The 23,678-nt window shown below is 40.9% G+C and overlaps 1 protein-coding gene across 1 annotated transcript in view; it reads right to left on the bottom strand.

The window, feature by feature from the left end:
- Window positions 1-3,965: 3,965 nt before the first annotated feature.
- DNAAF10 (dynein axonemal assembly factor 10) overlaps window positions 3,966-23,678 on the bottom strand; it is a 32,364-nt gene continuing 12,651 nt past the window's right edge. The window contains exons 3-8 of the mRNA XM_056128625.1: window positions 17,619-17,749; window positions 14,258-14,359; window positions 11,997-12,112; window positions 10,704-10,838; window positions 8,859-8,956; window positions 3,966-5,303 (exon numbers count right to left, since the gene is read on the bottom strand). Coding sequence (XP_055984600.1) covers window positions 5,096-5,303; window positions 8,859-8,956; window positions 10,704-10,838; window positions 11,997-12,112; window positions 14,258-14,359; window positions 17,619-17,749 — 790 coding nt within the window. The 3' untranslated portion in view covers window positions 3,966-5,095. The remainder of the gene's footprint in view (window positions 5,304-8,858; window positions 8,957-10,703; window positions 10,839-11,996; window positions 12,113-14,257; window positions 14,360-17,618; window positions 17,750-23,678) is intronic.

Below are 23,678 nucleotides of genomic sequence, written 5' to 3'. Positions count from 1 at the left end.
TGAGGAAAACAATTTTAATGCAAAGAAATTGGGGAGATGAAATCATTTTGTATGATCGGACAAGCCTTAGACATTGACAGAAATAAATTTTGTCCCATATATACATGCAAAACCTACCCACTTAAATCACCAAAATTTTTCAGGACTGGAGAAAGTGCACAAAAAGGGCTGAGCTCACACTTTGCATGCAGGAGATTAGGGTTCGATCCCTGGCACCACAATATCCTGAGCACTGTGAGGAGCAACCCCTGAGCAGTCAGCAGCGGCTTCTGCACACCACCAGTGCGCTTCTCCCCGCAAAGGCAGTGATTTTCAGGCAGGTGTCATCAGGTAAGTTCTTCCCTTTTCAAGTTTCAGTGCTCTGTTCACGTTCTACTACAAGGCTTAACGCGCTGCTCAGTGTTTAGGATTTGAAACAAATTATTAAGCAAACACTCCAGGAAAAAAAAAATCTAGTTTGTTTTTTGAGATCAATTTGAATTTTTAGGGGGAATTTCACTTTCATGTATTTTTGAACCATTTTCTGAAGTTGATTTTAGGACCACAGCTGGGTCTATGTTCAGGGGACCACATGCGGTACTGGGATTCAAACCAGGGTCACAACTGCAAGATGCATGCTAGACAAGAACCTTAACCTCTGCATTCTGTAGGCCCACTCCAACCCACTTTTATACTTTTGGAGTGGAATTTTATTGAGTGTACTATCAAGGATAATAAGAGATTTAGGAATGTGGATAGGGCTTGGAGGGGTGGAGCACAGCCTTGTATGCATAAGGCCCTGAAACTGACCCTCTGCACCACTTCCCTGCTCCCCCCTCAACACTGTCAGTACAGCCCTGGGGGTCCCCAACACTGCTACGAACTCCACTGCCAGACACAGGCACCTTCAGGGATCATATCTGAGTATCACCAACATGGGGTCCCCTGGCTCCCAAGCACACCTGGGAGACCCCAGTGATTTGACAGATCACAAAATCAAGTTATTTCACTGTGCCTCATATCCACCAGTTATGGAGAAGGTATGATCACTAAAAAGTGTGTGCCAGGTGCCAAGAAACTGATTTGACCTAGAAGCATGAACTGACCACTCTCTAGTTTCCATCTCAAAGAACTTCCTGAGTCAAGGAGACTTCATGCTTGACTGTTCTGCTCCACTGGGGCTGAATCCACATGTCTCGTAATAGTTATTCCCAGTCTCACTTTGGCATCAGGACTTCTGAATCCGAGTTGGGCATATCACTGCACATATTAAAGTCTGTATCTTTCTCAGCTTATTCTGGTAGTTGTGGCCAGATGACCAAATCACACCAAATGGGATGATAGCAAAAGCTGGCTCTTCAAAGAGGCAGGATAATTTTTTTCTTACTTTTTCTGCTTTCTTCATAGCTGGAACGTGGATTTGATGGTTGAAGCCAGAGCAGCCATGTTGGATAAAGAGATGAAAGATGCATAAAGGAAGATGGTAGAGAAATATAGCAAAAACCCATTTTCTCATTTTGTGGTCACCATAGCAGCCTAGGCTGGAGACAAAAATATTTGGAGGGTAGGGAGCAAAGGAGTTTCTATTACCTGCAGCTAAACCTGGTTCCAATCAACAGAAAAATGACAGGGGATCAATAAATCCACTCCAAGGCAGAAATCAAGGTATACTTACCATTGACAAGTGATGATTTCTAAGGTTTCCATCCTCGGGGCTGGAGCAATAGCACAGCGGTAGGGCGTTTGCCTTGCACGCAGCCAACATGGCCGACCTGAGTTCGATTCCTCCGCCCCTCTCAGAGAGCCCGGCAAGCTACCGAGAGTATCTCGCCCGCATGGCAGAGCCTGGCAAGCTACCCGTGATGTATTCGATATGCCAAACATAGTAACAACAAAGTCTCCAATGGAGACGTTACTGGGCCCGCTCGAGCAAATCGATGAACAACGGGAAAACCATGACCGTGACCATCCTCGTACCCTCTTATTATATCTTAATAATAATCCTATTATCTTTTCTTATAAAACCAAAAACTACAGAGAAACATGCTTTAAAGAAATGTTGTATCATCAACACTTTTTATGGTCCCCAAAGGGATGGGGGGCACTTCCAACCTTTTCAACCCTTCCTAACCAGACCAGCTTTTTTCTGGTTTCTGATATTGGACTCAACTTCTAATTTCTTTGGGTCGGCTTCAGAATGATGATTGATTAGTAATGTCTACAATCATTAATTGCCCCTGCAAGGGATGAGGGGCAATGAGGGATGTGGGCAGATAAATGAGATAGTTATGTGCATTCCAAGTAATGCATGTCATCAATTTTAATAAGTACATTCCCCCTACTCCACCCCCATTTTTACATCTGTGAAAATGGGATACATCTTATGATCTGTGTCAGATTGTTATTTTCCCAAAATGGTGACAGTATTTCAAGTCTCACATGCTGTTCCAGAACTTAACCAAGCCCCCCCAAAGAAACAGGATTTATCTTCTATCCCCTTGAATTTGATGAGGGGGGCTTTGTGACTGTTCAAGTAATACAGTGTATTACAGGCACATACATACACAAATTAGTTTGAATAAGTTTTACTTTAGTTGTCAAAAGAATAGCAACAGTGATACTAAGAGAATTAGGAAACTAGAACATTTAAAACAATATTGTTTTTGCCTGGCTGCCTTTTAGCGATGCTCTGGCGCAGAAGCCAGTATCATGCTCTGAGCAAGTCCAGGTCACGGGGACAGGCCCCTGGTGCTCAAACTTGGCTGCGGGCCCAGTTGACAAACCAATCCAGTGAGTGATATCTCAGGAAGCAGATGCTCCAGCCCTCACTGGGGCTGTTCAACTGTCACTGCCAATCTGGGTTTCTAATCATTTACTTGACTCTTGTCCTAAGGGACTACATTTTGCAGAGGTTATACAGTAAAAGACAGTGGAAACAACTGCAGCAAGTGAGGGAGCAGTCTAGGCTGTTGTAATGGCCGGCACGAGAACCCATAACCTGTGGGATAAAAATGAAAACTACACAGAAGTATGTTTTAAAGAAATGTATCATCAACACTTTTCAAAGTCCAAGGGACAATATTAAAGAAAAAAGCATGAACCTCTAGCGACAACTCAAAAAAGTAGAGATCTCAGTCGTTGAATAGGAAGAAATCTGAGGGATATCCTACTAAATGTACTCTGTATATATTTCCTTTCTGAAGATGCACAAGAGTGACCTACTATGAAAAATTACTCTAAGCAAGCTTAAAAGAACATTCAGTAAATATCAAAGTTAGTGATAATGAAATACTAAGTTCCATTGGTAGCATTTTTCTCAGTTTATATCAATGATACCTAAGAATAAATAAAATCTAAATGTTTATTGTTTTTAACCTAAGCTCTCATACACTAGCAAATACAAGTGTTCTAAGAGAGAAACCCACAAGTTTTTCAGATTTTTTTTTTTTTTTTTTTTTTTTTGCTTTTTGGATCACATCCGGCGATGCACAGGGGTTACTCCTGGTTCTGCACTCCTGGCGGTGCTCAGGGGACCATATGGGATGCTGGGACTCGAACCCGGGTCGGCCGCGTGCAAGGCAAACGCCCTACCCGCTGTGCTATCTCTCCAGCCCTAGTTTTTCAGATTTTTTTATATCGAAAAAACAAAAGAACACAGAGCAGGGAAAAGTTTTTGTTTTTTTTAATTTAATTTTTATTTCCGTAATTTAGTGCACAACATTGTTCTAATAAATATTTTGAAACTTTCTTTAAAAGTTAATTTTTCTTAATTGAATATTACAAACAAATGACTTTCTAAAAACCCCTCAACACCTATGAATTTACAGATGATAAATGTCACAGGTGAAACTATCTCTTCAATTGAGCTGGAGAGAGGTTCAGCCCTAGGGAAAAAGTCAATGCCACTCGGACAGTTAAAAACACGGTGAGCATTAAAGAACCAAAGCTAATTAAAATTTTATTAAACACTTATAAGACAAAAGAGATGATGCTGTTGACTTTATTATAATTGTTCGGTAAAAAATGATTATGGCTTCCATAGATCTCAAAAACAAAAACAAATTGATAAAATATATTAAAAACCTTGACAAAAAAGAAAAAAAATAACCCAGCCCCGGTCCCCTTCCACACACACACACAGCCTCGCCCCATCTTGTACATCTCAACATAACCACAGTTAACAACCAAGTCTCATTAATTCAATTCTTGGTGTTTTTTTTTTTGGGTGGTGGTGGTGGGGGGTGGGGTGGAGAGAGAGAGGGAAGGAGGCTTGGATCACACCTGGCGGTGCTCAGAGTTTACTCTTGGTTCTGCACTCAGGGATCACTCCTGAGGTGAGACTCAGGGTCCACAGAGGATGCTGGGGATTGAACCCAGGTCAGGTGTATAAGTACCCCACCCCTATACTACTTCCGGTCCCCAATTCCTGGTTTTGATTATGTTTTGGGGCCACACCCAATTGTGCTAAGGACTTACTCTGGCTCTACACTTAAGGATTATTACTGGTGGTGCTTGGGGGTACCATATCTGGTGCCAGGGACGGAACTCACTGTACTATCTCTCTGGCCCCAATTCCTATTTGGTAAATCACAGCATTTCTTTGTAAGTGATAATGCGGAAAACAGTTGACAGATCCAGGCTAGCCACTCCACTTTGGTACAGTTCTCTGAAGACACCCCCTGACACTGAAATCTCTCACCATGTACTTACAAGTACAATGAGAAGGTTAATTTATAGTTTTACCAAGGCAAACCATATAAAACCAAATTTGGTGATCCCAGCCCTCAATACTGTGAACACTAAAATGAAACAAGTGTGATGATAAACTGTAGAACTTCAGGGCTACAGAATATATTTGGAACTATCAACTTTTTAGTAGAAAAAGTGGGCAAGGCACAGAGCTGGCGCTGGAGGCAGAGCTGCATGTCCAGTGTTGTCCAGCACGGAACAAAGTGGCCAGTGTTCACGCCTCCACAGTCAACCCTGAGGTCTGCTTCCAGGGCCCTTTTCCAACAGTCAAAATCCAACTTTGTTCAGAGGGTGAGAGGATCGGAGAACATATTCTAAATTCTGAGTATTATACTGGAAGGTTCTAAGCCCAAAGGCTTCATTCAGCTCAAATTTTATTGAGCTTTGTAATTATCAGTACTCTGACCATTTGATCAAATGAACTACAGATGCAAAGACCCCTTTTATCTGGACTCCAGTCCAAGCTTGAAATAGGCTGGGTAGACAAGGTGACATTCTGCAGAAGGCTCACGGAACCCGCGACGCCCATCTCCACGCCCTCCGAATCCTTCTTGGATCGCTGAGCAGGGTATTCGCTAAAAACAAGATCAAAGTGGTAAGGGGCGATTTCAGAATCTTTCATGCACTTCAGTAACTATTGTTATTTCTCAGTGAATTACTAGAACTGATACTTAAAGAATCTTTCAGATGCTGAACTGTTTGCAAATAAAGAAACATTTGAATTTTAACCCCATTTACCCCAAACCTTATGCAATAAGGGATTAGTTCTATTAGAATTTGTACTTAACACTTCTGTTTTACATGAATCTGTATTTTTCTCTTCCAACAAGAGGTCTAGATTAAATCACCTCTTCTTTGGGGCACAAGGATCAGGGGGATCGGGGGTCACACATGGCCGTGCTCAAGGCTTACTTCTGCCTCCTTGCTCAGGGGCCCTATGTGGTACTGGGATCAAACCACAGTAAGATGCACGCAAGGCAAGTACCTTAACCTTCAATTATCTCTTTGGCCCCAGGCAAGCACCTTTCATAAAGTGACTTAATGCTCTTGATAAACTTTTATTATAATTTTATGTAACTCTTCTCTAGATTCTGATTGCTACGTGCCACAGACGAAGGGCATGCCCAAGGCACATGTTATACAAGTGCAGAACCACAGAATGGAGCAGGAACTCTCTTCACAACCCAGAGCTCCACCGGCTCAAGCCTAGGGACCACTGTGTATCATTTGGATGGAAAGACAACGCTCCCAGGAGATTTTAGACGGAAACACTATTACTTCAACAAAGGAAAAAGCGATTCCAGGAATATCTGATTTTCTTTCAGTTAAAAATATCAAATTACAAAATATGAAAGAGCCGAAAGCTACCAACTCATAAATACTATTTGCTGTAGATTCAATGCTAGGGGGAAAAGACAGATCCGCTCCCTCTAAGGGATGTGTTCCTAGTGATATACAGTGGTCCTCCTTCTTAGGCCTTTGTGTTTTGTTGAGGTATTTTTGAGGGGGAGGGGGGCAATCTCCAGTAGTGCTCAGGGATTACTGCTAACTCTACACTCAAAGATTACCCTTAGAAGACTTGGGACCATACATGGTGCTGGGGATTAAGCCCAGGTCATTTCATGCAAGGCAAGTCCTACCTGCAGTTATTATGTCTCTAGCCCTAAGAAAGCCTTTTAAAGCCTGCTACGTAGCAAACATGATCCTGCCTGTATTTCATAAACACTAATAAAAACCAAGAATTTAAGAGGAACAGAGTACCGAGAAGCAGGGCAGAAATAATGAAACAATAGGCATACTTTGATTTTAAATAATAACATATGGACTTTTTAAAACATTCCATATTCTCTAAGTTTGAAGTGTGTATAGGTATGTATTTTACACACATAACAATAAGCAGTAATTGAGGCCCATTTAAGAAGATTTCCTGAATAACTAGAGAAGTTTCTTTAGACATTTTTGGGTAGGGGTTCAATAAATATTCATAGTTTAATGGTTTAATAAATTTAAATTACCAAATACAAATAAAGTGAAATACAATTTTTTGGGTTTTGTTTTGGGGCAACATCTAGCAATGCTGAGGGCTCGGCGCTCAGGGATCACTCCTGGCATGGCTTTGGATACTATACGGGATGCTTGGGATCAAATCTGGGTCAACTGCATGCAAGGAAAGCGCCTTACCTCATCATACTATCTATGTGGTCCCCGAAGTTAAATATAACTTTACTTAAATCAATTCCCTTTGTAAGTATAACACTTGACAGCACAGATCCAAATCAATCTGAAGTTCAGACTCAACATCTAGTAAGGTGTAGGTAAGGTTTTAATTTAGTAGAGTTGAAAGTGCATAATGAAGATATGCACCAAATGTTAATTGCATAGAGATCCAAATTTATTCCATTGACACAAATTCTTGTTGCTAACAGGTCTGCAGGTCACAGGTCTCCATATAAAGATTGCGGGGAAAAACCAGGACAAGATCTTCAAGAAGAGAGACCAGAGTTTGATCCTTAAGTGGAACAGTATGTCACTGCATGGTTCGAGGATCTTGCAGGGTCTCACTGGTGTAGATTGGGGGGAGGGATGCGGGAAACAATGGGCAACAGTGCAGGAGAAAGAAAACCACCAACAGCTCCCTGCCTCTCAGCACCTTCCCGCTATTTCTGGATCTCAGGGTAACGGGTACTTTGCAATTGTGGCCTTACTTTTCAGAATCCCTTCTAGTTTATAAAAGGAATGAATCGAATATTTTGTAAAGTAAACCTCCTAAATAGAGAAGATCATAGTGTTTTTCTTATATCGTTGATCAAGCTTTATTTTTGAAGTATCTTTCGTTTATAGGCTTGGATTACTTTTCTCCCCTCTTTTTTCTTCAGTGATGTTTAGAAAAGGAAATACTGCTAACGTCTGATATTTTATCAGGCATTTGATTTATCTAGTACATTTCTACAGCACAGGGATCCATCCTAGGGCACACACACATCAAGCCAAGTGCTCTACCACAGAGCAACATCCAGGCATGTTTAACTATTATTATTTTATATTTTTTTAAAAAATTCTGTTTTACAATGCCAGGATCTGAACTCATGGCCTCAGCCATGAGAGGCCTATGCTTTCACGCTGAGCAACAGCCCTGCCCACACGAGGCCTTCCTTGGAAGCTGACCTGGCAGGTAGCAAAGGCAGCCCCTGCAGATCTGTGGACATCAGCTTCCACAGGATCGGCTCAGGCCTATCACAGGGATGTTACTTGGACAAGTGCATCAGCAGAGGCAGAAACTCAGAACTCCTGCCTTTTCCTGTCTTCTAGAGTCTCAGTTCTAATGACCAGACACTAGAGAACTAAAGCTTATTGTCCAAGTGTTTCAGTGTTTCATATTAAAAAAAAAAAAAAAAAAAACCTACTACCACAATAACAAAAGCTATGACTTCGAATATGTAAGAGCTCTTTTTTTTTTTTTTTTTTTTTTTGCTTTTTGGGTCACACCCAGTGATGCTCAGGGGTTACTCCTGGCTCTTCACTCAGGAATTACTCCTGGCGGTGCTGGGGGAACATATGAGATGCCGGGGATCGAACCTGGGTCGGCTGCGTGCAAGGCAAATACCCTACCTGCTGTGCTATTGCTCTGGCCCCAAGAACTCTTTTTCTCTTTTCCCTTTTTCGGTTTTTGGGACACACCTATGGTGCTCAGAACATACTCCTAGCTTTGTGTTCAGGGAACACTCCTGGTCAAGCCTGGGGAAGCCTATGGGAGACAAATCAAACCCAGGTGGGCTGGGTGCAAAACAAGCGCTTTACCCACTGGATTAGCTCTCCATTAGGTCTATTTTAAGCTATTCTACTAGACTGAGGGCATAACTAAAATAACAGATAATTTTAGCATGACAAAAGAACCTTAATATTTACCAAATAAAAAATAAGTATATCAAAATATAAACTTAAAAAATAAGTCAGTGCATCAGTTAAAAAAAAAGTGCTGAGAAAATAACTTATGTAATGCCATAAAATTTTCAATTATTTCGAAATGAATTCAAAGGAGGAAAAAAAAAAAAGACAGAAAAGTTCAATTTAAGCCTACTTTCCACCCACAGGTAACTTAAAAAGGAGCAGTGTGCACTGGTAACACTTACTACTTCCAGAGGTGAAGGCCGCCGGCGCCCCCAGCTGTCAGAAAGAGCTCCCTGTTCTGAGGCAGGTGTCGAACCTGCCATACTGTGGATTTATGAGCCTGCAAGGAACAAGATGCACAACTGTTTTACATGTTTATGTAAATAAAGGCGGCCCTAGACAAGACCCTGGCAACTGAAGAATTTTGACTTCTATTATTTCAACACATTTTAGGAAAGTCAAGGATGTTCCTGGCACATCCCTTATAATGAACAGACTGATTTATAATAGTCCATCAGAAATAAGGAACAAAACATTTTTCTCAACTGCATTATGAACCAAAAGCCTGCTGGATCTGAATAAGAAGATGTTATCAGACTGAAAGTCCATTTGTTTGCCGTACCATGTAAATGAGAATAGATCTCATGTGCTTTCATATCTTGACCTCACTTGAAGGAGAAAAACAAACTCAAAATATAATAATAGAAGGGGGTGGGGACCCAGAAGGAGTAGGGTGTCCTGCTCATGGGCAACCTGGGTTTTGAGCCCTGACACCACATATGCCCTCCCCCACCCCCTTGCCCAGACAAAAAGGGGAGAACAGGGCACATAGTTCAAATGCAGAAAGCATGTCCTGCTTATGTGAGGTTCTGGATTGGTGAAGTGATGATGTTGATAGATAGATAATAGACTTTAAGATGACAAAGGCAAACAATATCACAAAGTATAGCTACCTTGGCATGAATTTAGTTCAGAGCTGGGGTATAGATCAACAAGTTAAGTGTATGCTTTGCACCCACGAGTCCCGGGTTCCATCCCAGGCTCTGCACAATGCGCCAAGAACTTACCTGGGAGTAACCCCCAAGCACCACCAAGTATGGCCAAAAATGCAAAAAAATTTAAAAAAAAGAAAAAGATTTTGGCTTATCAGATAGTGATGGCAACTTCATACAGTAAGGAGACAAAGTAAGATCTGAGAAGTGCTATCAGGTCTAGGAGAGGGAGAGGGAACAATGAAGTCTGTTTTTATTTTCTTAGCAATGTAAATACTTTGTCTTATGAAAACCATACTCCTGCTCAATAATTTTGCACTGGATGAAATGTAGATTCCTATTTTCGACCCATCTCTTGCACATGACAATATGTTTCAGTGTGAATTTTATTTATTTATTTATTTATTTAGGCTTTTTGGGTCACACTTGGCAATGCTTGGGGTTACGCCTGACTCTGCACTCAAGAATCACTCCTGGTGGTGATCATGGTACCATATAGGATGCTGGGGATTGAACCCGGGTTGGCCATGTGCAAGGCAAAGGCTGTACTATGACTCCAGCCCCTTGATCTATCTTTCTAATGCTTAAGTACTGTATGTTCCCTTTGAAGCTACCCAAAATATTATTTGGGAAAAGGTAAAGTCACATGCATGTAAATGTTTGTGAATAACACATAAATAAACTTGGAACTCTATGATGTATCAATCACATCTATTAATGTTTTATACCGAAAAGTATACACATAGGTATTAATACAAATATTACCTACTTATTAGAGAATAACAGGATAAGGATTATTCAATTTACTAACTTCAGTTGGTTTCTTGTGGCTGCTCTCCTGAAACCAAAAAATTTCTAGCCACCTGAAATACATATTTCTTGTCATTATAATCAAAAAATCTTAAATTGATCGCAAAGATACTACACAAAGGTACTCTCTGTGCAGAAAATCTTGTCAAGATCCCACAAGAATAAATTAAAAATAGCTCCCTTCATATAAAGACCTGGAAGGAACCTTGATGACTAATTCTATTTATTAGACTAAAATAAGCTATGAAGAGGAACTTCATAGAAAGACACTTCCCTCCTATTTACCTTTTCTGAGACAGAAGCAAAACCTTTGGTTGGATGCTGTGTCCTCATGTCAAAAACATGAAACTTTCCTTCCAGAGATGTAGCTACTAATTTATTCATACTTATGTCTTTTCTGTCAAACTCCACACTACATACCTAAAAACAGAAAAATGTTACTGATGATCTAATCATTATTAGTCAGAACATCCTTTTAAATGAACTAAAACAACTTTAAATTACCAGTATAGAGAAAGTATTCGAATAATCATTTTATATTTGGATTAATTCATTGAAAAAATATGTATTTTTAAATTAGGGGCCACCCCGGCAATACTCAAGAAGTCATACAGTGTTAGTGACTGAAATCAGCCTCCTGAATTACCTCCCCAGTGTTAAAAAGTGTTTTTTATACACTGTGATTTACAAAGTTATCCATGACTGAGTTTCAGGCATACCATGCTCTAACACCAACCCCTTCACCAGTGTCCACTTCCCTCTACCAATGTCTCCAGTTTCCCTTCCACCCCTCAAGTCTGTCTCTCTGCCTCTATGACTTCTTAATTTTAAATTTTAGGCACGGAGGTTACATTAGGCATTTTTACCTGGAAAACTAATTCACCTTGGGTCAGGGTGATAGCGCAAAAGGCTGAGTGCATGTTTTGCATACAGGAGCCCTGGGATTGATCCCTGGCACCACATGGTACTGCAAATTGCCAGGAGCAGCAACCCTGAGCACTGAACTGGGAATAGTCCCAAGTATCACCGGGCGTGGCACCAAAACAAAAAACGAACAAAAATATTCTTCTTGGTTAGTAAGATCAACAAAAGCATTTTGAATTCCTCTGTCCAACAGATACATTTAGAGTCATTATTTCTTAGTTATTACCTTAAGTGCTCTATACACTGAAGGCTGACTTTAGAAAATAGGAGGGAACCACATTTTTCACAAAAGGCATGCGTACAACCTAGGAAGCAAAGATCTGCCAGTACTTGAGAAGGCTTTTCCTTTCTGATACTTTAGCTTTCCTAATAGTAACAGGAAAGGGCCTCTTACTAGTTAATTTTACTCTCATACTGCATTGCTCCCAGAAGCTGGTGACTCATTGGCACAGTCATACCACTTCTGGGTGTGGTTCACTTTCTGGAAAGAGGAATTAGGATTTTCATGAAATTCTCCAAAGTGAAGAGCCTCCAAAGGTGAAAAACTCTCAGCAGAAGGACTGTCCTAGATGAATTTTATCCCTTTTGTAGTAATTCAGGGATGGGTTTAAATACACGAACAGAGAAACTAAAAAGAATCTGAGAGTACATTACCCCATTTTTTATGTTTGTCTCCCATCGCAGTGACATATTTCTGAGGTCAAACAGTTTGATATCCCCATTGTCATAGCCGGCACAAACAACACGTTCCTCCTGGTTATAAGCATTGCCTGGAAATCAAATTACAACATTGTTGAGCACTGTCAGTGACCATTTACAGCAGTGTTTCCCAAAGTCCAAGATAATGCCCCAGCTTTTGGGGACACTGGAAACAGCCACGGTTAGGGGAGCATAGGAGTCAAAGGGAGCACTTTGTTTGCTTCTATGAAGGCTGATTTCTAGGGGGAGCACTGAATGATTTTTTTTCCTCTGAAGAAGGAGGTGGAAGGTCAAGTAAGTTTAGGAATCTCAAATTTAAAGACTGCTTTGAAATGTTAAGAAGGGATTGGAGATGGTTACAGCAGCTAGGGCACTTGCCTTGCATGCTTCCATGATACCATCTTTTCACTGTGCCACTCTCTTTACTGTAACCTAAGTCTCTCCTGGAGAGGGAAAGCTGTAGAGCTTTGCAAGCCATGTTTTACCACTCATCTCACCTCCAGCTACTTTTACTAAGGCTCTACTCATGCTCTAATCACATCTTATCTTTATAAAGCGTCCAAAGGTTCACCATTCCTTCCAGACATGGAAATTCCTCTGGCTGGCCATAGCCCAAAGCCATCTCTAAAGCTCTTCTTTGGTTTTTGCTTTTCTCTTACTTTTCTGGCTACTTTTCAAGCTATTCCTTATGCTTGAAATTTTCATGCAATTGCAATGATCCAAATGCCTTATTTTTAATTTGAGGTCCAAAAGTTATTTTCCCCAAGTAATCACTGCCTTGAGCTTTCTTTTGTATTAAAATCCACTTTTATCAGTCCAACTTTGTACCATAATTAATGAAGCTATTATGTCTTCTTTGCTAAATTATATGCTTCTTTTGAAGGGGGGGGGAGCATGAGGAGACTGGGCCATATTGAATGGTGCTTGGTGCTCAGGGAGCCTGGGATAGAACTGGCCTTAGACATGTGCAAAGCAAATGCCATAACTTAACCTTGTACTGTCTCTCTGGCCTCGAGCTCTGTGCTTCTTAAGGCTAAAGTATGAGTCTGTTTCACCTATGCGTACCCACAGTACTCTGCAAATACTTGGCATTCAAAACAACCATACAATCAATTAATAATTGTTTTTTAAATTTAATGTTCTATATTTAAAACTACATTTATATATACTAGATCAATGATAAAAAGGCTTTAATGGACTCAAAAGTAATTACTCTGAATTGTTTCATCAATTTTTGGATAATGAGTCTAATACTAATCTTGAAATCGTACCTAAAGCATCCATGTCTTAGGTTTATATATTATTCTTCATAATATATAAATACATCATAACTCTAGCACAATACTTTCCTTCTTATACTGGAAATCTAACTTCTCTGATTAACATTTTCTTTTTTAAATTTGGGGGTGGGGGGGGCTGGAGCCATAGCACAGTGGGTAGAGCATTTGCCTTGTACGCAGCTGACCCGGGTTTGATTCTCAGCATCCCATATGGTCCCCCGAGCACTGCCAGGAGTAATTCCTGAGTGCAGAGCCAGGAGTAACCCCTGTGCATCGCTGGGTGTGACCCAAAAAGCAAAAAAAAAAAAAAAAAAAAACACAAAAAACATTGGGGGCAGGGGAGTGAGACTGGGCCACACCTGGTGGTGTTCAGGGGCTATTCCTGACTCTCTGCTCCAAAGTGATCACTGGTAGTGCTCAGGAGACCACATACAGTGCCAAGGGTCAAACAGGTACCTGCCAGGTACAAGGTAAGCACTTAACCCCCTACACTATCTCTTGAGCCCTCAATTTTAAAATAACATACAAAGATAAACATTTCAAATACACTGATATCACCACCTCACTTACGTACATAATACCAAATATTTTCAGGACTTAATCTAAGAAAGTTCTAAGCATATTGCATGCATTGATTTATTAAATCCTCATAACATTATTAGGTAAACTGTTGTTATTTCTACTTTAGAAATGGGGCTATCAAGAACAGAGAAGCTTGGTACTTGCCCCAGGTTACACCATCAATAACTTGGTAGCATGGTGAGGATTCAAACCAGACCCCAGAGACCGACATTAACCGTCATAATACATATTTGCCTCAACAAACTGTCTGAATGATGCATATACAGACTAGAAGGAGATCACTGAGACTTTCCTGGGGCACAGTGCTTTTTACTTTCCAACACTTCCAATGCAAGAATTCTTCAGTTAATTTACCAAATGCCACAGTCCAACAGTCTCTCTTGTTTTCTCCTTGAACAGGTTCCATATTAGCAACAGGATCATCTTTTTGCCTTGGGTCCCAAACCTTCACAGTTCCTGTCAACAATAACAGTGAGTTGGCAAAGTCAACAGTGAATGACCACAATTTCTGTCTGCATTCTCAGCCTAAGGCTACGGCTTCTTGTATACATGGTAACATTACAGGTAGTTAACATCTAAAAAAAAAAAATTCACAATTTTTGAACACCTAATTGAGAAAGTTGTATTTAATATCAAAAATTTAACCCATGTAGCCATCTGAATGATTTTCAAGTATTGTACAAAAAAACAACGCTTTCTAAATTGCTAAGATCTGATTGACTCAAAACACAACTGCTGGGCTGAAGAGAGCAGAGGCTTCTAGGCCTTGCATGCAACCAATCCCAGTCGGATCCCAGAACAGCAGTCTCGTGAGCACAGTCAGTGGTCACCCCGAGCACCAAGTAACAGCCTCTGACCACTGCTGGATGCGGCTGCGCCTTCCCAAAATACCACAAAAACAAAAACAATTAAAAATCCCACAAATGGGTGGGAGGCAAACAGGGGGTAAGGGGTGGCAGGGGTATTGGTGGAGGGAAGTGAACACTGGTGAGGGACTGGTGTTGTAACACTGTATGCCTGAAACCTAATTATGAATACATTTGTAATTCCACCAGAACAAAAATTTTTAATTCTATTTTATTATTTATTTCCCTTTATTTATTTTAATGAATCACCGTGAGGTAGTTACAGACTTAAAAACTTTCGTGCTTACGTTTCAGTCATGCAATGCTCGAGTACTCGTCCCTCCACCAGCGCTCATTCTCCACCACCAATGATCCCAGTATCCCTTTCCCCACTCCCAACCCCTCTGTTCCAGGTGCATTCCCTTTTACTCTCTCTCTCCCTTTGTCCAGCAGAACAAAATCTTTAAAAAAATCCCAAAAATGGCATGCAAATTTTGCATTATTTTCTTTGTTTGAGCCTTAAAGTAATACCATCATTTACAGAGAATACCAGTATCATTTTAGTTTTGATTTTTTCCTTATAACCTATATAATCATTGGAATTTTTCTTATATAAACTTTTTACATCTATAAAGTTTTTTCATCTATGATTTTTTTATCTGGTCTTTTAGAATTCTATTTTTTTGTACAATTAAGTTAATTTCCCTGTGGCAATCGAGAAGAGGGAAATGGTAAATAAAATTAACAAATAATTCTTCTCAATTTAATTTCAGCCCTCTCATTTTAATGCAAATCATAAAACTACTAGCTAAACTGTGTCATCGGATATAAGAAAGGCAAATGCATGTAATAAAACAGCTAGAAAGCAAGTACCTGAGAGTAAACAGGAAAAGGGAAAAAAATTCCCTAAAAGCAATAATAAACTTAGGAAAAGGGGAAATATCTCACTAGATTTATCTCCAAGGATAAAATTAAGTTGGTCATTAAAAAGGTTGCTTTAAGGAGAAAATTATTTTCCACAAATGGGGTAAGAGATTATTAAATTACTCCACAGGGTTCAAAGAAATTGATAAGATTCATATTACAATGACAAGAGTTAAATAAACAATAAACAAACTGACTATTCACAGAACAAATTTAACTAGTAAACAGATATAAAAGAGGTTAACACAAGTTACAATGTTAACCTCTTTAAACTTTTATCTATACAACTGAGGTGGGGGGAGAAATCAATGTTTATAAGGTAGAATGCAAAGCTACCTCATGTATGATTCCTGAGAATGTAAACAGGTACCCTGGAAAATTTAGCTATCAATTAAAAACATCAATTAAGAATCTTTATTCCAAATAAGTTGCATACACAACGATACTCATTTCTTCCTTAACTTTAAGTTTTCTTCCAAAAACAACAAAGAAAACCTTAAACCAAACTGAATATACATTAAAGGGATATAGTGAAGGACACTATGACAAAAACTATGAACATGGCACAATCGGCAAATGAAAATATCCTGCTCTTGTAAGAGAAACTGCATATTCTATTAGAAAGAAAAACCAAATCTAATGGTTATGCTAGTATACTATATTGTTGTTTTTCCTTCGATATTCCACATCGCTTTCACGATGAAAAATAGTAACTGATGTCAAAACACAGTCAATCTTGAGGAATTATTAGAAAATTGTAGATTGGGTGAGGGAGATAGCTTAAAGAGAACTAGCTGTGCATGAAGGAGGCCCAGGCTCCTTCCCAGCACTTCACAGTCCCCTAAGCTTCTGCTGGGGACTGGGAGCAGTCCCCGAGCACTGCTGAGCATGGCTCTAAACTCCCCTGCTCAAAAAGAAAGAAGAAAATTGTACAAATCGGATTTCATTTCTTTGTGGGGAGGCCACACTGGCAGTGCTCAGGAATCACTACTAGTGGTTCTCAAGTGACCAAATGAAGTGTTGGGGATAGTATCAGGGGTAACTGCATGCAAGATTGAGCCCCTGTACTGTCAATCTGACTCTGACTCCCTCCCTTCCTCCCTCGCTTCTTCTTTTTTTTTTTTTTAAAGCAGCTGTGTTGTCTTAAGCAGTTATTAAAAACTAGTCAAACTTGGGATGGAGTTACAGGACAGCGGGGAGGGTCTTTGCCTTATATGCAGCCGACCCGGGTTCGATTCCCAGCATTCCATATGGTCCTTCGAGCACTGCCAGGAGTAATTCCTGAGTGCATGAGCCAGGAGTAATCCCTGTGCATCACCAGGTGTGACCCCCCCCCAAAAAAAAACCAACTAGTCAACCAACTAGATTAACATGTTTACTGTACCCTTGTGGGCCAACAAAATTCGGACTCCTCTACAGTCATTCAGAACAGCCTTAGGTACCCAAGAACCTGTGTTAGAGCCTATAGGTGGAAAAGCTGAGCTGGTGCCCTTGGAACCTTCTCAAATGCTCAGTGCAAGGATCACAGAACTTCAGTTTTCCACCAGCTGTCAATATGACAATTTCACAAGTACGAATCCTGCTTTTTTAAAAAAAGAAAATGAAAAACTGCCACCCACATTATACTGTCAGTTGCCTTGAAACTCTGTAAAGAAACGTTAAATCCTTAGGGTTCAGTGGAAACCAAGGTTGTTAGCACTTGAACTCGTAGTTCAGAACTAAAACAGTCAGTGCGTCTGCCTCTCTACCTTGGGCATCTCAAACTAACCTATACTCTCAAACCATGGAGGGAAATGTGATGGCAATTAGTTACTGAACGAGAATGTCAGCTGTGGCAGTAGAGCTGCTGAGGAAGATTTCTACATAGACACGGCAGCCTGTTGCAGAGAGATATGTCTATATATATAAAAAATAATAATTAGAACACAGAGAATACTTTGACTCACCATCTCGGCTGCCAGTCACAATCTCAGGTGCTCCTTCTCCAATCCCGAGCCCACCTACGCCATCTATACAATTTATGATTTCTTTGTGGCTTTTGACTGAATATACTGGGGTCTCTGGAGCTTCCAAATTCCTAAACAACAAAATAGAACTTCTTAATTTCATCACATGTCCCAAACATTTAGTTGGCTATTAAAATTTATGAGTACTAATTACATCTACATCTAGGCGTTTATTTTTTTTTTAATTAGCTTTTGGGGAAGAGCGACAGCATAGCAGTAGGGCAGTTGCCTTGCATATAGCTAATGCAGGCCCAGTCCCCAGCATACCACATGGTCTCCCAGAACCTACCAGGAGTGAGTCCCTCAGTGCAGATACAGGAGTAAGACCTGAGCACCACTGGATATGGCCTCCAAATCAAAATAATAATTATCATAATTGTAATAATAAATAGGGCTTTTGCTATTTATTAAATAAGATAATTTAAACCTGTGTTTCATTTGTTCAAGTCCTCCAGGACAACAGTCATCACTCAACTCAAGACTTGTACTTTAAAACCACCTCTATGTTCCTTCAGGGAACTGGAGAGATAGTACGGAGGGCGGGGGGTAGGGCGGTCACCGTCCACATGGCCAACCCCAGGTTTGATCACTGGCACCTCCTATGGTTCTCCAAGCCCTGCCATGAGTGATCCCTGAGTAGAGCCAAGAGTAAGCCCTGAGCAGCACTGGGTGTGGCCTGAAACCCACAATTAAATAAATTATTAAAAAGATGATCTCGGGGCTGGAGCAATAGCATAGCAGGTAGGGTATTTGCCTTGCATGCAGCCAACCCGGGTTCGATTCCCAGCATCCCATATGGTCCCCTGAGCACCGCCAGGGGTGATTCCTAAGTGCAGAACCAGGAGTAATCCCTGTGCATCGCCAGGTGTGACCCAAAAAGCAAAAAAAGAAAAAAAAGATCTCCAGGATGGACTGCACAACATGACAAGATGTGCTGTAGGTAAGAACAGACTGACCAGGGGGCTGGAGTGATAGCACAGAGGATAGGGTGTTTGCCTTACATGCGGCCAACCCAGGTTCAATTCCCAGCACCCCATATGGTCCCCTGAGCACAGCCAGGAGTAATTTCTGAGTGCAGAGCCAGGAGTAACCCCTGTGCATCGCTGAGTATGACCCCCCCCCAAAAAAAAAGAAGAAACTGACCAGCCCCTTTTGTGACATAATGAACGAGAATTTCTGAGATGGAGTCTTATATCTGCTGACTCGTTTTACTGAAATTTGAACAATACTGCTGTAAATACAGAATCAATTCAACGTGAATTAGAACGTTTCCAGAGTAGATCTTGATAGTTTGATCCTGAGATCTCTTTGAAGGGGAAAATGAATAGCGTTTACTGTATACACAGTTTCTTGTATGATCTATTATTTTCTCACTGAGTCCCACACCAATTTCCATCTAGTTGTATGTTTTTCAGCTGAATCGTCATGCTGGTCACAATAAATGTTTAACGCCAAGTTGGCAGGAGTCTGTCTGATCTTAGGGTAGCTCAGAGACAAGAATGCAGCAAAGTACCTATTACTATGTGTGTTTGTGTTCAAGTTAGCAGGATGCTGATTCATGGCTTTAGTGGTTCTATTAAAACACCCCGTTTCCTGTCTCCTCCATTTGCTCTCTTATTTTCTAACTCCTTCCTTTGGAGTGAGATGATCCACACCTTGCTATGCTTGGGGGTTATTCCCATTTCTATGTTCAGAAGTCATCCTGGCGGTGCTCACAGAGCTGGGGGATGAAACCCAGGCCTCCTTCATGCAAAGCAAGGGCTCAGAATTATCTCTCTGGCCCATTCTTCTGCTTTTATATTGGATGGAGTTTCCACTTATATTTCTCTCTTTCACTAGCTCACTCCTTTACTAAAAGTGAATGTAGCTATTTCACTTGATCACTTGACATTCCGTTAGTCATCGATTTGCTCAAGCAGGCACCAGTAACGTCTCCATTCGTCCCTGTTGTGTGCTAGTGTAGCCCAATGGCGTCTGCTCGTTCTAGGAACACGAAGAGCCTCAAACCGATCTTGACGAAGAAGTCTGACCAACTCATAGGTGGGTGGCCATGCTGTCTTTTGATGTCCCATGGAATCCAGATGGTAACGGCTCTAGTCCAGTGGTCGTCTCCAAATCTCAGTATGTGTCAAGTCCATCTGATTTTCGACGCCTTGGCAAATGAGATAGCATCCCTGATTCTTGACCATCGATGGAGGTCGGAACTCCAAATTCTTTCTCTCATTTGAGTGAAACGTGATACTCCAAGCATAGCTCTTTCAATTCCTCTTTGGGAGACCAGAATAGTGTTCTTATCCAAATGTAAATGTAGTTATTTGTAATGTATAATTACAACTTATCACTGGGGCAAGATTTGTTAATAAAATCTCACTATTCAAAAAAATTAGATAATTTAACCTAGTATAGAGATATTTATCTTTGCAGGATCATTGAGAAAGAATTGAGACTCTAAACAGGACTGAGGTAATACTTAGAGGAAATTTTTAACTACAAAACATTATCTTTGGTGGCCTCCAGGGTGGCGTGCTAAGCAAGCAGCCACAGGGAACTGGAACCTCTCCTCAGCGAAGCTGCCCACTTGAGCACCTAGGCCAGAGGGGACCCCTGAAGTTTTACAAGTGCGGCAGGAGAACAACTCCAATCCTGAACCAATGAGACCCCTTCCCCACAGGTACAGCGGGGACAAGGGCGTGTCCTCCAGGGAGGCACCTCACGCACCTGAAGTTATTTTCCCCTTTCATAGTGCTCTGGACTCATATCTCAATCTCCATTACCTAATTTTTATGAGCACAGCCTGGCTATCACAAACACATTAGACCAATAGTCCATTAACCTATTCAAATAAAAATACTCCCCAAATTCACCAAGATAGCAGTGAACACAAGAATCTGAACAAGCCTAATTTATTTTGAAAAATAAACAAGATCGATAAACCACTAGAAAAACTCACAAAGAAAGAGAAAGAGAACCCTAATAAACCAAATCAGAAACGAAAAGGGAGACATCACAACAGAAACCTAAGAAATTCAGAAGATCATCAGAGATTACTTTGATAGTCTGTATGCCATGAAACAAGTGAACCTAGAAGAAATGGATAAATTCCTGGATCCCTATACCCTCCCAAGGCTGAACCAAGAAGATTTGGAATACCTGAATAGACCTATCACTATGAAGGATATTGAAACAGTAATCTTAAGTCTTCCGAAAAACAAAAGCCCAGGTCCAGATGAATTCACTAGAGAATTCTTCTAAACATTTAAAGAGGACCTTTTCAAGCTTTTCCAGGAAACTGAAGATACAGAAATACTTCCAAACAGTTTCTATGAGGCATATATCACCCTAATACCAAAAGCAGACAAAGACACCACAAAAAAAAATTATAGGCCAATATCCTTTATGAAGATGTATGCAAAAATCCTCAACAAAATATTAGCAAATAGAATCCAACAACTCATCAAAAAGATCATAAAACATGACCAAGTAGAATTCACCCCAGGGATGAAAGGATGGTTTAACATTCGCAAGTTAATCAATATAATCCATCATACCAATAAAAAAAAGAGATGAAAACCGTATCATCCTATAAATAGACAGGATTTGAGAAAATATTTGACAAGATCCAGCACCCATTTATGATGAAAACTCTCAGCAAAATGGGAACTGAAGGAAATTTCCTCAATATAATCAGTCATCTACCACAAGTCCATAGTAAGCTTTATCCTCAATGGGGAAAAAACTAAAAGCTTTCCCTTTAAGATAAGTGATAAAACAAGAGTGCCCACTTTTGCCACTTCTAGTACTGGAGGTACCTGCCATAGCAGTTAGGCCAGAAAAAGATACTAAGGGCATCCAGATAAGAAAGGAAGAAATCAAGCTTTCACTATTTGCAGATGACATGATACTATACTTAGAGAACCCTAAAAACTCTACCAAGAAGCTCCTGGAAACAATAGACTTGTTTAGTAAAGTCACAGTAAAATCAATACCCAAAAGTCCATAGGTTTTCTATAGCAAATAATGAGAAGAAAGTGATATGAAAAAAACAATCCCGTTCACAATCATGCCTCAGAAAGTTAAGTACCTTGGAATCAGCTTTACCAAGAAGGTAAAGGATCTGTACAAAGAAAACTACAAAACACTAATTCTAGAAATAAAAGAAGACACAGGAAATGGACACACATCCCCTGCTCATGGATTGGGAGAATTAACGTTGTCAAAATGGCAATACTCCCCTAAGTATTACACAGATTCAATGTGATCCCTTTAAGGATACCCATGATATATTTTTTTTTTTTTTTGCTTTTTGGGTTACATCTGGCGACGCACAGGGGTTACTCCTGGCTCTGCACTCAGGAATCAGTCCTGGCGGTGCTCAGGGGACCATATGGGATGCTGGGAATTGAACCTGGGTTGGCCGCGTGCAAGGCAAACGCCCTACCCGCTGTGCTGTTGCTCCAGCCCAACCCATGATATTTTTCAAAGAAATTGATCAAACACTCCTGAAATTCATATGGAACAATAAGCACCCATGAATAGCTAAAGCAATTTTTGGGGGAAATAAAGATGGGAGGCATCACCTTCCCCAACCTTAAATTGTACTACAAAGAGGTAATAATTAAAACAGCATAATAATGGAATAGACAGATTCACAGACCAATGGAATAGGGTTGAATATCTTTACACAAACCCTCAAATATATGATCATTTAATCTTTGATAAGGGAGCAAGAAATGTGAAGTGGAGCATGGAAAGCCTCTTTAACAAGTGGTGCTGTCATGAGAAAATGCTCTACATCACTAATCATCAGAGAGATGCAGATCAAAACAACAATGAGATATCATTTCACACCACAGAGACTGGCCCACATCCACAAGAACAAAAGCAACCGGTGCTGGCGCGGATGTGGCGAGAAAGGGACCCTCCTTCACTGCTGGTGGGAATGCCGGCTGGTCCAACCCTTTTGGAAAACAGTATGGACGATTCTCAAAAAATTAGAATTTGATCTCCCATTTGACCCAGCTATAGCACTCCTGGAAATATATCCCAGAGAGGCAAAAAGGTATAGTCGAAGTGACATCTGCAATTGTTTGTTCATTGCAGCACTCTTTACAATAGCCAGAATCTGGAAAAAACCTGAGTGCCCGAGAACAGATGACTGGTTAAAGAAACTTTGGTACATTTACACAATGGAGTACTATGTAGCTGTTAGAAAGATGAAGTTATGAAATTTACATACAAGTGGTACTACATGGAAAGTATCATGTTAAGTGAAATGAGTCAGAAAGAGCGGGATAGACACAGAAAGATTGCATTCATCTGGGGAACATAAAGCAACAAAAGGGGAGACTAACACCCAGGAATGGTGAGATTAGTACCAGGAATTTTGCTCCATGACTTGAAGGCCAGCCACACGTGCTAGGTGAAAAGGAAGCTCAGATAGAGAAGAGAACACCAAATAAAGGGCGTTGTGAGGACCCTCCCAGGGTGGGAGAAGCATGCTAAAAGTAGTCTATAGACCAAACATAATTGCCACTCAATGCCTGTCTTGCAAAACACAGTACCCAAAAGAAGAGAGAGAGAGAACAAGGGGGAATGCCCTGCCACAGAGGCAGGGTGGGATGGGGGGATGGAGGGTGGGCGGGATGCTGGGACCTGTGGTGGTGGAGGATGGGCACTGGTGGAGGGATAGGTACTTGATCATTGTGTAACTGAAACCCAAGCACAAAAATGTATAAGTCTAGGCCACAGCCCCAGAAGCACAAGGACTTAATGCAGAACCCAGCATCTTGGAGCAGAAGAGTGAAAGGACTATGGGTTAATCCAGGCCATCATGTCTGCCGGAGGGGAAAAGGTGTTGCCCCATTCGCCCTCTCTTCTCTGGAAAGAAAGATGGCGGCCGCATGGGAGCCTTGTGGAGAACAGGTATGAGCCGGGGGTGCGGGGGCGACTAAAACCTCATGGGAAGTGGGGCGTTCCGGTCTGTCCTTCACGCCCTACCGA

The sequence above is a fragment of the Sorex fumeus genome, unplaced genomic scaffold, assembly GCF_029834395.1.
Source record: "Sorex fumeus unplaced genomic scaffold, SorFum_2.1 ptg000006l, whole genome shotgun sequence".
Classification (NCBI taxonomy): Eukaryota; Metazoa; Chordata; class Mammalia; order Eulipotyphla; family Soricidae; genus Sorex; species Sorex fumeus.
This window is presented reverse-complemented; position numbering and strand designations above follow the sequence as displayed.